Source organism: Nycticebus coucang, chromosome 5 (assembly GCF_027406575.1).
Source record: "Nycticebus coucang isolate mNycCou1 chromosome 5, mNycCou1.pri, whole genome shotgun sequence".
Taxonomy (NCBI): Eukaryota; Metazoa; Chordata; class Mammalia; order Primates; family Lorisidae; genus Nycticebus; species Nycticebus coucang.
In genome coordinates, this window is record NC_069784.1 from 95,367,858 (window position 1) to 95,386,089 (window position 18,232).

Here is an 18,232-nt window from a genome sequence, read left to right on the forward strand (position 1 = left end):
TGTACCCATTCTAAGATGCACCATAGGTGTGGCCCCACGCATTACCCTCCCTCTACCCAAACCTCCCCCCTCCCTTCCCCTTCCTTGGCCCTTTCCCCACCATAGTCTTATGCTATAGTTGGGTTATAGCCTTCATGTGAAAGCTATAAATTAGTAGGGCTTCATAGTAGGGCTGAGTACATTGGATACTTTTTCTTCCATTCCTGAGATACTTTGCTAAGAAGAATATGTCCCAGCTCCATCCATGTAAACGTGAAAGAGGTAAAGTCTCCATCTTTCTTTAAGGCTGCATAATATTCCATGGTATACATGTACCACAATTTGCTAGTCCATTCATGGGTCGATGGGCACTTGGGCTTCTTCCATGACTTAGCAATTGTGAATTAGGCTGCAATAAACATTCTGGTACAGATGTCTTTGTTATATTGTGATTTTTGGTCTTCTGGGTATAAACCTAGTAAAAGAATTATAGGATCGAATGGCAGGTCTATTTTTAGGTCCCTAAGTATTCTCCAAATATCCTTCCAGAAGGAACGTATTAGTGTGCATTCCTACCAGCAGTGTAGAAGTGCGCCCTTTCCTCCACATCCACGCCAACATCTCTGGTTTTGGGATTTTGTTATGTGGGCTACTCTTACTGGGGTTAGGTGATATCTCAGAGTAGTTTTGATTTGCATTTCTCTGATGATTAAGGATGATGCATTGCAGTTCTTTAAAACATACCAAAATGTTCAACAGAAGGGCTCTGGGAACAGAAAAGAAAGACCATAGTTGTTGATATCAGGAATGAGATAGTTCTTGGAATTTCCATTTCTTCTAGGAAATTAGATGATAAAGAGTCAAAATTGTGCCATTTTTCTTTGTGAAACCAGGTCATCTGAAGTCACAATGTCATTTATGTTGCACCATAGAACTTTATAACTGAAAGCTACCTTGCCACCTCCTTTATATTCTCTATACACTGGAACATCAAGATCCACACAAGCCAAGTGAGCTGCCCAAGGTCACAGAGCTGAGAGAGCAGAGACTCAAACCCAGGGAACCCAGGGTCCCTGGTCTCCAGGGCAGTCCTCTTTCCCTCTATCAATTTGCTGGGAGCTGGAAATACAACACAGAGCAAAAGAGAGACAGCCTCAGCCCCAGAGATACACAGGCTGAACAACACCATCAGTCCCCATCTCAGCAAACAGAGGAAAATATATACCCCAGGACTTCCCGGATTCTCTTCTGTGAAACACTGGTTCCAAGGCATATCAATAGACGTCACCAAAAAGGCCAATTTATATGGATAATCTCTTTGGACTAATCAGACAGTGTTTTTGTCTGGTCTAACCTGGCCCGTTGTTCTAAAGTCCCAATTTAATTACGCTTTTTCAGCTTTCCATGCACTGTACAAAGCAGAAGCATGTACACTTAGTCATGGAAACTCTGCCTTCCTGAACAGCAGCCATTCTCCCTGGCCATCAACTTGCATTCTAAACTGAAGGGAGACAATTGTCCTGATAAATATGAACAATTAAGCCTAGAATGTTAAGCTAACTTGAATTGATTTCACTAGATTGTATTCACTAATCTTGTGTTTAGTGTTTTCTTGCTTTCAAATAAAGTGTTATGGAAAAAAAGTAGAACAATTTAAGAAAAAGAAAGTAAGTCCATTTGGGGGACTTTCTAAAGTGATCAGTTTTTTAAAACAATGTAGACAAATGGCTAAAACATTTTGGAGTACTATTTTGTCCATCCATATGAATCTTTCTAAAATCCACACCATCACTGCTTTTGTGACACATGAAGCGCCAGAGTTAACGGAATTGAACTCCATCATTGTGGAACTCCTCTGTGCTGTGGAAATGGGGCCCAAGGACATGGTATGATGTTTTAAGACCATCCCCAAGGATCCCAGGGCTCATTTTATAAAACCACGATCAGATAAGCTTTAGCTCTATACAAATATTAAAGTAGGGACAGCAATTTAAACTATCATAGAAAATATTTTTATTAAAGAAAAAACAGACACTGGTTTGGAGGTCAATATAATACTAAAATTGGTGTGTATCATTATCAAAAATATTCCATTTGTTTTTACTTTTATGGCAGAGTTGGTTCAATTGCATTAATTATCCAAGGTCATAAAACTTTTCTAAGGTACTTCAGGAACTGGCCAGAACTTTAATCAGGCATCCAACTTGGTAGTGATTCTTATCACCATATCGAGAGCTTTTCACAGGAAAGGAGAAGATCTGACTGATCCTTTTTATATTGCTTAAGCCATGTTTCACCTTAGTGTGGGATTTTGACAATTGTGTCTCCAAGGATATTGGGGTTGACCCTTTCAAAATTTCTTTGACTTCATTATCATTAAGGTAATTATTTTGATTCTACTTTGTTACTGGGTATCTTCATTAGCTATCTAGGAATTCCTCATGTTGATTCAAGTCTTGCTAGAGGAAATTTTCAGATGGCATCAAGTCCTCCAGATATAAAATATAAATGTCTGGGTGGCACCTGTGGCTCAATGAGTAGGGCGCCAGCCCCATATGCCGAGGGTGGCGGGTTCAAACCCAGTCCCGGCCAAACTGCAACAACAAAAAAAATAGCCGGGCGTTGTGGCGGGTGCCTGTAGTCCCAGCTGCTCGGGAGGCTGAGGCAAGAGAATTGCGTAATCCCAAGAGTTAGAGGTTGCTGTGAGCCATGTGATGCCACAGCACTCTACCCGAGGGCGGTACAGTGAGACTCTGTCTCTACAAAAAAAAAAAAAAAAAAAAAAATATATATATATATATATACACATATATATATATATAAATGTCAGGGTGCAGAATGATGTGTCAGGAATAGTGCTTTTGGGATGAAATGTGGCTGGCAAGTTTGCCCTCCATAGACAGAGGTGGGGAGAAAGCAGCCAAGCCCACAGCCTGGGAACCTTGGCCTTGGAGCCTATGGAGTGGTATTCATAGGGGGAAGGATGCAAAAATCACTCATGTTCCAATTTGTTGCATGTCCCAGGTACAGCTATACTGACTGAGGGAGTGTCCACGCCTTTGCACTCACTTGGAAGATGTCTTGTCCAAATTTCTCAGTATCATTGGAAATCAGTGACCCTAATATCCTAATATGTGTATTCCCTTTGTGGCCTTGGCTTCATCCATGTCAGCAGTATAGGGCTTTTCTGAAAGAGCATTTCTGTGTTTCCTGATATGTGGGAGAATCAACATGTAACAGAGGTAGCTCCTGAGACTAAAACAGAAGTTGGAGTATGTAAAAATGACTCAGTGAAGCCAAAGAGATACCACTCTCTGACTTTCCTATTGTCCTGGGAAAACTTATGGGTATAAAAGGAAAGGTTATAATAAGTTACAATAGGATTAAGAAAAAAAAAACAATTATAATAGCTCCCTACTGAAAAAATATATTTCTTCTCCTTCATAATGTTCTCTTTCTACCATATCACATTCATTGCATCTTACCTCTTATTTATCAAAGATGTTAGGCATCCATAACAATAATTTTTTCTTATTAGACACAATTTTGTATGTAGTTCCAGGAAAAAAAATACTTTCAAGAAGCCAGATAATTAAAGACAACCAAGTAAAAGTGACATTTTTGTTGAGTGCCCACTGGTGGCAGGAATGTTCTCATACATTATCTCATTTAATTCTCCTAACTATAAAAAGAATTTTTATTTTCATTCTTGCAGCTGAAGAAATCAAGGCTCAGAGAAGATAAGAAACTTGTGTACAGGCACATCTTTACTAAATTGTGTGGCCCAGATGTGACATCTAGCCAGTATTCTTCCTGCTATACCACTTAATACTTATTTTTCCATAATTGTGACCCTTATAAGAAATTGTTTTATCATAGTAAATTAGGATGAACAACTGTCCTGTAATGCTCAGAAAGGAGGGGTTTCCCCAAATGTAAGACTCTCTCTAAGAGAGTCCCAGGAAAGTAAGACAGTAGGCCCCGCTGTTTGAAACTCTCATGTATTTAAGGGGATGGGTATATTTTACAAATTATGCCAACTGTCTTTCAACACTCCAGAATAAAATAGTATAACTCACCATTTATTTCTAGACCTAGTGGCATGTACTAATTTTAAATAACTTTTCCCTCTTGTCCCTCGCCACATGAATATCCTTCTCAACATGATCTTTCTAGTAACTAAATAAAAATCTAATAGGAAAAAAAAATTTTTTTTAACAGTCTCACTATGTCACCCTGGGTTGAGTGCTGTGGCATCATAGCTCATAGCAACATCAAACTCCCAGGCTCAAGCAATCCTTTGACCTCAGCCTCCCAAGTAGTTAGGACTATAGGCAACCATCACTACACCTTAGTTTTTTTAAAAAAATAGTTTTTTTCTATTTTTAGTAGAGATGGGGTCTCACTGTTTTTTAGTAGAGGCAAAGTCTCACTCTTGCTCAGGCTGGTCTTGAACTTCTGAACTCAAACAAAATCCACCCGCCTTGACCTCCCTGAGTGCAAGGATCACAGGCATGAACCACCAGTCCAGGCCAGGAAAACCAATTTTTGCAAAACAATTATGACAGGGTTGATTAGAATCAAAAAGCAATCCAAGATGAGATATGCCCAATACAAAGAGACAGGTGGTTATCCAAAGGAATGATTGATTCTTTGTTTTCACTGCCATTTAGTGAACACCTACGTGTCAGATACTATGCTAAGTACTTTACATGTATTCTTTTATTTACTCACACAATAGCCCCATTTTAAAATGAGGAAATTAAGTTCAGAAAGACTCTATAGCCTGCCCCATGTTACACAGCTAATAAGTGACAGAGATGTGATTAGACCCAGCTCCACCTCCATTGAAAGCTGTTGCCCCTCAAAACTTTGGATTCAGACCTTTGCAGTCACCTCGATTCATTTGGACATTTACTGAAAATATATAATGCTCCAGGATCCATATTAGGGACCCTAGTAACTTATGTCCCTCCTTTTCAACCCTACTTTGTAAGAGAATAGGAGCATGCAGCGATGAGACACTCAAGTTAACAAGCAACTGAAACACAGTAGACAATGACCAAGAGTGTGAGATTCCAAGAAGGAAGAGAAGTATCGGGTAGGATGGACATTTCATAATTTTAAATCTGTCTATTTACCCCAAATTTGCAAAATAATATCAGCCATTATGGTTTCCTATACACATAAATGACAGATTTTCTGAGCTTAAGTTTTCCCATGAACATCATATAAAAACTGGTACTACAATATCAAATATCTACTGCATTAACTGTATAAAATATAGGGAGAAATATGTTGTAACTTTCAGTTAATGAGATACAAATCTCAGATACAAAACATTCGTCCTAATACTTTCTTACACTTTGTATTATACCAAATAGCCCATTTTATAATACAGTCAGATAAAATTTTGTTCTAGTTAATTTAATTATATTTAATTAAGTAAATGTTTAAATGCTATATGTTGTAAGTACACACTTCAAATGATTTAAAAAGTGACAAAAAATTACCAGTGAAATTATAATAAATAACATTTAATCTTGTTGTCACTGACAACTTAGAGAATACATCTGAATTTAGGGTCACACAAAATTATGTTATTGTTATTAATAATTATTGCTGAATTGGCGAAGACTCAAAGTACTTATGGGTAGATTTCTCAGAGTCAAAGACCAGTTATCAGGATAGGATGTAACTGTACAGATGTGGAGTTTGGAAAACACTGGTGACACTATTCACTCCAACAGTCTGTCTTCTTCTTAGAACTTTTAAAAGATTGATGTTTCCCTTATTCGATTAAAAGACGCCGTTATGATCTAGTTTTCCTGAATTCATTCATATAAAATTAATTTCATTAACCAAGAATTTCATTAAGCAGCATTTCCTCACTTCCCCAGTACAACAATAATTGATATTCATAGTTATGACCCCAGGTCATCAGAAGATTCTGAGATATCTCAGAATCAGTTTCATTATAATTTTTGTTATAGATATGTTTTATTTTATGGGTCATTCCTCAAATGAATTACTTAAAATTAAAAATTCGTCATTATTTTATATCCAACACATGAGGAAGATGAATTAGGTTGCTGACGATTTTATACTCTGTCACGGCAACCTTGATTTCCCTAGAAGATGCTCCTAGGGACCTCCTCCTGTGTCTGGTTTCTCATCAAGGTCTCATCAGGTTCTCTGACCACCTACTGAGCAGGGATAGCTCACTCCCTGTGAACCCAGGGCTACTACCCAGCAAATGCTCAGTATTCCTCACTGAATGGTGAGAACCCAGGTCTACAGTTCTAGATTTTCCAGCTAGCCTGGGATTCCTAAGGCTATGCTGATTCTATCCTCAGAATCTGTCTGCAGTGGGCCTCCTTCCCCGCCCACACCTCCAGTGCCCCAGGGCAGCATGTTTGCTGAGCTCCCACACCACTGACTTGCCCAGGACCGAGACACAGGGGTGCAGAGCCACCAGTGAGGCCAGACTAGCTGCTTGTCTCTACTCCCCTCTTCTGCTGGATTCACACTTCCTGGAGTGGGAAGAGTTTGCCTCATTGTATGAAATATTGGAGTAATTTATTAAGAACTGGACATAAACCAAAACCAACCAAAACTGAGTTTATAACAAATAGATTTTTTATGAAAAAAGAAAAATATTAATGTGATTGTGGATTACATATATTTCCACTCTTACGTTACTCAAGGACAGTTGAAACTTTCAGTACATAATTCCCTTCCATGTCATTCTCTGAGCAAGTACACATTTTGTCCTTGGTCAAAAAGGAGTTTTTACTGCTTCTGTTATAGCTTTTCTCCCTGTACAGCAAAGGGTGAAAATTCACACTGATTGTCTTCTTTCTATACAATGTTCACTAAACTGCTGGAAATGCCCTAGAGCAAATAAAACACTGCCCGAATTAGCAATATTCACAGACCTTTACCTAGACAGAAGACACTGGGCTTTGTAAAGAGGGTCTGGAAGAAACTGGTCTCTTTCTCAGCTAAAGAAGACCTAACTGTGTCAACACAGCCAAACTTTCTATATCAGAAGATGTTTAGAGCACAGATAAACTACTAAATCTCATTTTGAAATTTACATGTCAGAATAGAATAGGCAAAGGAAGCTGCATTTGCTGGTGCCAGATTATTAAGAACATTTTAATGACTTCCCCTCTGTTTCTTTGGTTCCTAGGGGAAAATAAGCTAGTCGGGGACCTCCTGGTCTTAGGAGGAGCCACTCTCTACGGTATCTCTAACGTGTGGGAAGAATACATCATCCGAACCCTGAGCCGAGTGGAATTCCTGGGAATGATCGGTCTCTTCGGTGCATTTTTCAGTGGAATCCAATTGTGAGTAAAAAGAATAAGAAATTCAGAGAGTAGAGATGATCAGGACTTAGTGGTACGATTTTTTGCCCTTGGGAAATAAAATATCAAGGTGGGAAACTAGTTACCAACCTCTCACACAGAGGGCTTATGAAATCTGCCGATTCAGTATCTTTTTTAGTAAATTTCTTCCAAACTTAAAAAGTTTATTATACATTGTTATAAAACATTTTATGGGCTTTCAAGACAATTTGCAAAAATAAGCATTAGAAGTACATTGATTTTCCCAAACCAGTGAATGGGTTATTACTTAGAGAAGTAAAAAAACTAAGCATAAAAATCACAGTTCCCTAAAGGAACATTCTGGTGATGACAACCACCACTAGAAAACTGATAGTCTTAAATTTGTTCTTTTATTTCTCATGGATTTGCAAGAGTGAACCACATTTCAAATGCATCTCTTAGAATTTAGCATTTCTATTTTTCTTAAAACAATGAAGATGTATAACAGACATTCACTGAGCATCTAAAAGTGGAAAGCACCAGGTTTGCAAAACTTCAGGAATTGAAACATATAAGTAATCGCTGGCTATTGCCTGGGAATTTGTTGAGAGAATAAATGAGAATAAATGCCAAACAAAGTATAATTTTCCATCAGTAAAAACCATAGATTTTAGTCTCGTGTAGGGGTAAAGGATGATAGTATAACCTCAAATCTAATTTCACCCCATCTCTTTCTATAAACAGGCAATTCTGATTTCCCCAAATCTCTTCTACAAAGCAAGCACTTTATCATTATATTGATTCAGTGTCTGAAATTATTTATGAAAATATTCTGTTATTACCTTAAAAATGTTTTACAAATAAGCTATTTTCTACAACCCCCCCCCCCCCACACACACACACACAAATTTCAATGTCTTGTGATACTGGTGAAAAACACAGCAAATGGGGCACAGAGATGGGAAAACTGTCTCAGAAGGATTTATGTTGGGTTCATTTCGAAAGCATGATGCCATTTTAAAGTTCCCAAATTTGCTGCTTCAGCTTTGTGAGAAGAAAAGAAATTGCCTGGTTCAGCTATTCATAGCCTATATATTGTAGATAGATGGCACCTTTTATGGGTTATTATTCTTCAGTCCAAAAAATATGTTCAGAGGTCTAGTGCTCGTTTGCTTCAGTTATAGTCCATTAGAGCTGAGAGCGCCCTTTGGGGGACACTGCTGCCAAAGTAATGGAGGTGGCGTTAGGAGGAGTTTGGCAAATGGGATACATTGCAGGCACACTGGAACCAGAGTAATAATGCTGGGGGAGTGGTGCCAACTGGTCTCCTTTTAGAGCAGTGAGTGATTCTCAGAGTGTGGTCCGCTGACCAGCAGCCCTGGCATCACTTGAGAACTTGTCAAAAATGTGCATCCAAGACCCTATGGGGATCTACAGACCCAGCATCTTTAGGGATGGAGCCCAGGAAATAGTGTTTTTATGGCTCTCCAGATGCTTTATGTATACGTTTAACTTTGGGAACCACTGCCCTAGTAAATGCTCATTCAGAAAACTGATTAAACCTGTAAGCACAGAAATTGCCAGAACCTCACTGTTTGCTTTTTAGAAAGCATCCACAGGATCGGGAACAAAGGCTATGGGTAGACTGTCAGGGCAAGGAGGGCAGTGGAAGGGTGGAGCTCCGCTGTGGCCTGGCACAGCTCTCTGCTACAGGCCACACCTTCCAATCCTTCAGCGATAAGTGCAGCTGCCTCCGTAGGCTTGCCTCTAAGTGGCTCAAAGCTCTTTCTGAAAGTCAATTGGTTGCTTCAGTTAGTTGTGTAAATCTGATAAGTGAGAAGGAAAAGGGAAAGTGAGTGTGTTCAAATCTTGCTCATCTGGTCTGATTTCTTTGAATTTGCAGAGCCATAATGGAGCACAAGGAGCTGTTAAAGGTACCCTGGGACTGGCAAATAGGTAAGAAGCTTGCTCACCTGAGATGCCGTTTTCAGTAAACCTGAGAGATGTGTCTGAAGAGTGATGTGGACAGGTGAAGCACAGACAAGGAAGGGATTTCAAATGGCAGAGATAAGAGAAAACGTGATTCTCCTGTCACGTTAGGCGCTCCTGCACAGACGGATCCATGTGACTCATAATATTTCCTAATTGAGCTTCTGCCCATTATCCTCATCAAGATGCCATTAGTTATAACACAGAAGTGTGTTATTAGGTTAAAGACCAACAAGAAGGAAGAAAGGCCCCGAGGCAGGGATAGGACATATATGACCCCAATTTGCTCTAGTCAAGAAACACTAAATGGATGTGACCATTAGGACGTGCCACTTTAGTAAAGGCAAAAAACTGAGCATATCAAAAAGACATGGAAGGAAACAGTGACATGGGCATTCTGAGCCCATAAAATCCTTTTCAGAAGGGAACAGTTTGCTGCAAGAAATGGTTAATCGCCTCCAAATGGACTTAGAAAATACCAGACATGCATTGAGCTAGGCCATCTCCTTTCTAACTGTTTCATAAGTTACTTTACTCTAAAAAATCTAGGACAATGATTTTAAGATCCTAGTGATGCTCTGATGATGGATCACAGCTAGCACTGGAAGGGACTGACATTTAGTACCCTCAGAAGGTCAATGTCTCAGCTGAGGTAAGTGTGTCCCCATACTGTGGCTGACTGCTTGAGCCCTCTGTCCAGCTTGTCTGAGCTTTGATACAATGGACAGCTTCAAATCCCATCTTTATGAGGAAGGGCGATGATGACAAGAATTCCCCTGCACCACTTTACCTACTGGCCCCCAGCCCTGAGCACCTGAGGCTGACTTGCTACCAAAGTAATTCCCTCTGAAGGCACACTGTGAGCTATGAAATCTGTCTGACTCTCCCCAGGGATTATCAGGGGTTATTTCTAGATATGGCAAGGGTTGACCAGCCCTGTGTCTATCACAGAGTCCCGTCATTTCATTTCTCTCAAATTTTGCTGCAGAATGTTATAAATTAAATGAAAATTCGTGTTTGGCACAATGGCTCACACCTTTAATCCCAGCACTTTGGAAGGCCAGGATCACCTGAGGCCAGGAGTTCAAGACCAACTTCAAAAAATTGGCTGGGCATGGTTGCACGTATTTGTAGCTACCTGGGAGGCTGAAGTGGAAGGATCGCTTGAAGTTTGAGGCTGCAGTGAGTTGTGACTACACCATTGCACTCCAGCCTGGGCGACAGAGTGAGACCAGGTCTCAAAAAATAAAAAAAAGTCAACAGAGGGGGTGGAGAAGAGAAGAAGAAGAAGACAGTAGCAGGGAGGGGAAAGAAAGTAGCTGCAGGTTCCAGAAACATCTGCCTTTGTGACTTTCAAAGCCAGTAAACAAAATGTGACCCCTGCTTGACAGCAGTTCACATGCAGCTGGTCCACGAGTATAAATTAATCTGATGTTGATGGTGATAGCAAGCAAGACAAGAATTTGTCTTCTCTTATGTGGATGCCCCCTGCACATCCACTGAGGTTCTGTTATAATTCAGTGTTAGTTAAATGCATCGTCAAAAGATAGTTTTATTATGAGCTCTCATATTGCCATTAAGATGTCAGTTCCCTGTGGTCGAGGATGAGGAAGGGCATATAAAAGGAACACGCTCCAGAGATATCCTTTCAATTCCTGATTGGAAATGAGGCCAAAATGGCCTCCAGAGCACAGAAAGGTGACTAGAGTTCACAATTTATTGTGTATTTCAAAACAGCCTAGAAGAGATTTAGAATGTTCCCAACACAAAAATAATTGATAAATGATTAAAGTGATAGATATCCCAATTACCCTGACTTGATCATTACACATTGTAAACATGTATCAAAATACCACATGTACTCCATAAATATGCACATTTATTATGTATTGATAGGAAATGGCCTTGAAAATATAATCACATATTCATCCTCTTTGTGAAGCATTTGTAGGGTTGAGTTGGGGGTGTGTGACACCAGGGCCCTGTTGTCCTCATTATCCCATCCTGACTTACAGCGAGGTTCCATTGTTTGTCTCAGTGCTAGGCACACGACATGTAGTGTATAAATGTTTATTATGTGAGCAAGTGATGCATCACAAACAAAGAAGACGATCCTGTTCTGCCCTTTCTCACCTTGCAAAATACAGACGAAAGGAAGTGGTGGAGACAATGGCAGGGGACTTTCTGCTGGATATTGCACCTTCTTTCTGGAGAACTGGGAGATGGCATAAGAGCCATTGAACTCCTGGGCCAAACAGGCAGGCACCAGGCCAGGGGCAGCATCCTCTCAGACCCTCCCTGCACTCCCTGGGATGTCTACTCACCCAACTCTGATCGCTGTGTCCTGCTGCAGGGATACATTGTTTTGATAGACCAGAACCCAAGAAGGTCTTCATTTCCCATGATCTGTCAGTGGATTTCTCCCCATATTAGTAATCTACCTTATACAATCTTTTGGACGCTCATGTGGTTGTCACTCTATTAAAGTAAAAAGATTTTTTCCCCCTATGAGGTAAGTAGTTAAGTGGGATGATAAATATATTTTATATTTTCTGGTCTTAAAGGCAATTTCTGAAACAGATTATTTTATTTTCCTATAACATTGGCCAATTGCAAAATACAGAGCAATTAAAGGCAAGAAAATAATAGTTATTGTTGTTTGCTTTTATTCCACTGTTTTACTCTTCTGAAGAGAAAGACTGGTGATTATCTAATCAGAAACTAAAGTGGAATGTAGGACCTAATATAGCTAACATGTCCTCCCCGGAGCAGGGATGTTAGAGTCAACTCAGAGATCTAGTAAATAACTTCGACGCTCCCTTTATTCCCTGTGTTGGATTGTGTCAAGGAACATGTGAACAAGCAGATGTGAAAGTCAAAGTCACAAGGAAGGAAACTGTGCTGGGGGTCAGGGCCCAAGTGTATGGTGTAGAGGCTTCCTCATGGGTTGTGCTTGATGCTGGTTTGGGTTTTGATTTTTATTCCTAGCCAAAACAAGAAATCTGGCCTTTCCCTGAAGATGGAATAATGGGGCTAACAAGCAGAAAGGACCTTAAAGATAATTAAGAATATATCCTTTTTTAAAAAACTCACGTTGACTCTGAGGCCCGAGGAGTTGAGGCAACTTGAGCAGCCTCATAGCTACCTGCGGTGGGACTAATTTGCCCTCTGAGCAAACCCAGCCAGCCCGGTGCCCTGGGTAGATTTAGGCCAGAGCATGAGTTCTGGGAAGTCATCTAACCTGGTCATTATTTTTAAAAGTAAAAGTAATATTTTAGATTTAGTGTATTTAAAGGAAAGAGAAAGAGCAGCAGTGAGATGAGATAAAAGAAAGAGCCGAGATAAATACATGCAGCCTCCACAGACACCTGCTACAGATAGATAGTGTATATACACATATCAAAAATCTCATACATAAAGGGAGTATGTACTGGAGTCAAATAGACTTCTCCTTCAAAGCCTTATTTCCCTTCATCATAACTAAGCAATCTGTGTAACAATAATGTAAAGCACGTGTGGCCTGAGGGCAAGTTACTCAACCTCTATGTGCTGGTCATCTTCTTTTTCTTCTTTTTCTTTTTTGGTCTGGTTATCAAGGATAGCCTAAACTGTAACAAAAATCACATTTTTATTATTAAAGAAAAGTTTTTACAAACAATATAAAAGTATACAGAGCTGCACTGTCTAACCCATGCTGGTCTCTTGCCTGTTTGCTCACAGATCCATTTCTTACCGCATCTTCTGCTCTGCTCATGCAAACTCCACTTCTCAACCTAACTCAGAAACTGCCTTCCAGCTAGTTTGACCAATGGGGGATGGTAGAGGGAGACTGGAGGTGGGAGGAAGAAAGAAACCAGAGCATTTCTCCCAGTTTCCCTTTGAGATGGGATCTCTGGGGATGACTGAATCTCCTGTGATTCTACCTCTGGGTTTCCCCAACTTCTGACCTCTGATAGCATGGCCCCCTTCCTATGTTTCTCTAGCTGCTGGGGTAGGGGGTACCTCCCTGCTGTTGCTAATCCAGGGGTTGCCTCACCATCCATTTCCTGTTTACTCATTCAAACAACTGTGCAGCTTGTGCAGCATATTAAATATCCTCTATTGAACCTGGTATGGACTGTGCTCCTTGACTAATACTCTCTATAAGCCAATTTCCTATCTAAAGAAGATAACAATAGTTATCAGCATTACAATGGAGATCAGTTAATGTACATAAAGTACATGACACCTCGTAAGCCCTCAATCCATATTAGCTGATAGTATTATTTCCAACCTCTGTGCTTAAATCTATTTAGTGAATGACAAGAGTGACCAAATTCTATCTTGAGAAAAAGAGAAAACATTTCAAATAAGAAAGGGTCATTCACATACATTGTCTATAAATGTAGTTATTGCAGCCTTTATAGTGTTCTCAGTCAGAAAGTAATTTAGTTCATTTGTTGATCATGTCAATCAATTGGGCAACAAGCTGGGCCTTCAGATGTATTCCTAACATCCATTAACTTGCTAATGTCCACCAAATAGCGAATCAGCAACATTCAACAATACCACAATCCATCTCTCAATTTAATTGTGTGTTTATTTGGCTGACCATGCTTTGCTTATAAAACAGGATATTTTTTTTTCTGTTTTATAAGCAGGATACATATCATGAGCAAAGCAATCAACTGTGACAGTGTGTCTTCCACTCCTGTCCCCATACATCTGAGCTCTGTAGCTTTTAACATACTTAAGCTATAAACATCCTGGCCAGTCTATTTTCCTACTCTCCTTGGCTCACCAATTGCGCTTGTAAAATCTGAGTCCTCCAATTATGACAGATCTGATGGCCATTCCAGTAAAAGAGTTCCAAAATTGCTTTGAAGGGTGGACTAGGTGATGGCGTCAGTGCATAGCTTCCCTAGGGGAATACCTTGAAGGTGACCATAGTGATATTCAGCAGTGAGGTATGTAGCACCTTTTTCTAGCATGCATTCACAAACTTAATTATCTGACTTCATATATCCAGCTCCCTGCTGACAGATCCTTATCCTATACATAAGCATCTAACAATAAACATACTCAAAATGGAGCATTTATTTCCCCTGAAAACCTGCTCCCCCCCTTAGTCTCTTCTTCTCAGTTTCGATGCCTCCTTTTCTCTTGCTCTCACTGCCTGCATCATTCCATCTCCAGGGCTTCTTGAGTCTTCACAGACCTGGCCACATCCCTTCTTCTGCCATTCCAAGCAAAACCAAGCAAGCCATCAGCTAGCCATGCTGATGCTATGGACAGACTATGAAACCACATTTATCTGTAGAGTAGCCAGCATCATCTTTTTATGTGGATCAGATTCTGTTAGTCACCTGCTGCAAACTCCTTGGCTTCCTACCACATCTAGAATAAGACATAAATCTTTCCAAGGCCCTGAATAATCCATCCCCTCCCAATTTTCCAGTTTATCTCTTGTCACTGCCCATTTTTTTTTTTTCTGCTGAGCCATTCTGGTCTCTGCCAGCTTCTGCAATACTTGAAGCCCTGACTCTTCTCAGGGTCTTTTCCTGTGCAAGTTTCCCTGCCTAACAATATTCTTCACCTGGCCCCTCCCACAGAAATCTCCTTTTGGTCCCCCAGTGTGCAAGGTTAAGTGACACCTCCACAAAGCAGCACCTCCCAACCCCCCATCAGGCCCCCGCCGTTCTCTGTAAGGAACCCTTTTCTGCCTGCATGGTTCTAGTAGCAACTGTAAGCTTCTGTCCTGTTTTTCATCGTATTCCTAGCCCATAGCAGACATCCCAGGGCATAGTAGGTACTCAGTGAAGAGTAGTTGAATAAATGAGTGAATATAAAACATCAGAGCCCCCAGACAGTCCATGCAGGATGATGGAAGGGTAGTATTCTTGAACTTTCTAGCCCAGTCATAGTATAATCTAAATCAGTAATGCCTTCAAAAAAAAGGCTTTGGTGCCTGGACTGGGTTTTGATCAAGTTTGATTATTTTTAGTGAGGACAGCTCTTGTCTCTAGTCTGCTAATCACATATTTCTTTTAAAATACCAAATTAATTTTTATGCCTTTTCATCTATTAACCATAAGTCATGTAGTATTTATTATATTTTTAGTAGCTTGATTAAAAGGAAAGTGAACTATAAGTAGGATGAAACTCAAATGCAGGAAATGTGACCGTTTTAGCAAATTAAAACTTGTGTTGGGGAATTCAAACCCCTCTGATATAATGGGAGGGTATACACCCAGGACAGTTACCCTTCTGAAATAGAAAGTGGTATTCCATCCTCCTCTGAAGGCACTTCCACCACGCTAGAGGGGGCTGTTGTACCGAGTTTGCTTACTGAATGTTTATAATAATTCTTTTTACATGAATCTGAAGTGGTTTTCCTTATACTTAGGATAAGAGGCATATGGAATGATGGTTTGTGACCATAAGTACTTTTCGTATGGGCAAAGCAAATTTCTCATCACTGATCTTCCTGGTTACAGGGACTAGGTGTCCAGTACCTACCAAAGCCTCCAAAATTCATAAAATTCAGAGTAAGCAATGAGCTCCCAGCCCATTCCAGGCACATTCAATCAAGAATTCCTTTGGAAAGCTTATTTTTATTATATTGTAATGCCCAAAGATTTGCTGAATCCTATCACTCATGCTAATTCTATGCCTTATTCTTTCAAGGTAAAGAATGAGCATTATTTTTCCACATTTGTATTGTGTTAACATCTGGGAGAAGATGAACCAAAATCCAGATTCAGCTGTAACATTCCACTTTGGGCCCTACAAAACTGAGTAGTCGGGGAATTAATATTAACAATTGTTTGACTAGGCACAACTGTACAGAGAGAGATGGCAGAGTGGCGGTGCAGCATTTACAGGCATTGAAGCCCACATGTGAGAGCTAACAGCAGACTAGGAAAGGAGATGGGAGGGTAGGTTCTGTGTGCTAGGGGAGTGGGTCTGCACAGGATTTATGAATCTGGAAGACAGTGACTGATGACTCATATTCAGAGCAATGAACTGGTCTGCCCAAGTTCACGTAAGCCCAATTCTCTACAATGTAAGCCTGTCAGTTGTAAGGGTTGTGTCGTTAATTATTCATCATGGCGACAAATACCTGCTGCCAAGCAGTTTTGTTCTATTTTGCAAATAAAAAATGTAAGAAGCAAAAGAAGTTTTAAAATACAAGTACATGGGTAGCAAAAATTAACTACAGCACAGTTGGAAATAGAATTCAGAAACCTTGATCCTGTGTTCTGACTGTAGCCACTAAGAGGCACTCCTTCCCAGAAGAACCAAAATGTCAGCTGTGTGGAAGAAGCAGAAGGTTCATTTTTCACACCCCAAATTTTACTCTTAATCTGTTTGATTTTTTGCCATGTGTTATCCAATAATAAACACCAGTGAGTAGCGGGAAAAAAAAACTGCCTTTTGTGGGTGATGAATGGTGTGGCCCATATTCCCCATCTCCTCTTCCCACCATGGATGCTGAAGACGCCAGAGGTGGCCCTGACATTGTCCTCTCTGTCCTTCCCCAGGGCTGCTGTATGTCGGCTTCAGTGCCTGCATGTTTGGTCTCTACAGCTTTATGCCAGTCGTCATCAAGAAAACCAGCGCCACTTCGGTCAACCTCTCTCTGCTCACGGCGGATTTGTACAGCCTGTTCTGTGGCTTGTTTCTCTTCCACTACAAGGTAAGTTGAGTTGAAGATGACACTCTGTAGGAAAAATGTGTGTGGGTAGAAAGGCCCCAGTGTGGAATGCCCTGATTTGGTGTCGGGAATTGAATGTAACTCTGTCTGCTAACCCCCATGATTGGGAATTTGCATTTCAACTGTAAGACAGAATTGTCCTAAGAGATGATTAACTCTAGACAATTGATAATAAAAGATAAGAAATAGCCAGATAAGGAAGGGCTTATCACTCAGCTCAAAGGCTGCTCTTTTTCCAACCCAAAGCTGTATAATTCTCGCACTACAACCACAACATGGATTCTCCCAGAGGCATTGGAAGAGTATGTTCTCTTTAGAGAAAAGGCACAATTCCTGCAGTTACTGCTGTGCAGGCGTTTATATACCAAACATGAATAGAAATAGTTTCTTTTTTAAGAGATTTGGGTATGAATAAAGGAATGCAGGGAGATATTGTGAAGGATTCGCAGTTAATGCATGAGCCCTGAAGAAAAGAAGAGACTGTCCAGTCCAAAGATGGCAGTTTCTGAGCATGCAAGACTCTGCCCACATCGTCACCTGCGGCACACCAGGCTCATGGATCACAGCACGCTGAAGTTAGATGCTGCTTTTTTTGACACCACACTCACTGCAGCCAATAGCAATGAATTAGAATATTAGAATCAGTGGGTGAGCAAAGATCACCTGCCATTCCTTCACTAGTTCTTTAAGGTAAGGGCCCATGGGGACATGACCCAGTGTGAAACAGGCTTATACGGAATGTCCAAGAAGATAAAACAAACCAGGACAGGGAAAAGAAGGTGCGGCAGAAAGGAGGCACTGCTCTGGCCACTTCTAGCCAAGTGCTTCACCAGTGATATTACAGCTGGGTGTGGCCAGAGCAGCTTCAACCTGGTGAAACTGGGCTTGGAGCTCCTTAGAAAAATGATGAGAGGTTGCATTTGTGAGGACCAGAGGCACAGCAGGGGAGTGAATAATCAGAGTTATTACTGAGAGAAGCCAAAATCATAACCAAGAAACAGAGAAGGACCAAAAGGATGGAAAAGGGCTCACAAACAGGGCTGGTTAATTGCTACAAGGACTGGAAACAGATCTGGAAGACTGGAGAGGCCGAGGAAGGGGCCGTGCCAGTAGATAGGGATAAAGTTCCTGTTTTTTCCTCCAGCCTGATTGAAGTATATGTAATTGATGAATAAAATTTACACCTGTGCACAGTATTTAAAGTGTATGATGATATGATGTTTTAGTATATTACATA

The 18,232-nt window shown here is 40.5% G+C and overlaps 1 protein-coding gene across 1 annotated transcript in view; it reads left to right on the forward strand.

Annotated features, from left to right (window-relative positions):
* The window catches only part of SLC35F1 (solute carrier family 35 member F1), a 446,439-nt gene that overhangs the window by 397,932 nt on the left and 30,275 nt on the right, over positions 1–18,232 (forward strand). The window contains exons 5-7 of the mRNA XM_053591164.1: positions 7,175–7,331; positions 9,214–9,266; positions 16,823–16,977. Of these exons, the coding sequence (XP_053447139.1) occupies positions 7,175–7,331; positions 9,214–9,266; positions 16,823–16,977 (365 nt within the window). The remainder of the gene's footprint in view (positions 1–7,174; positions 7,332–9,213; positions 9,267–16,822; positions 16,978–18,232) is intronic.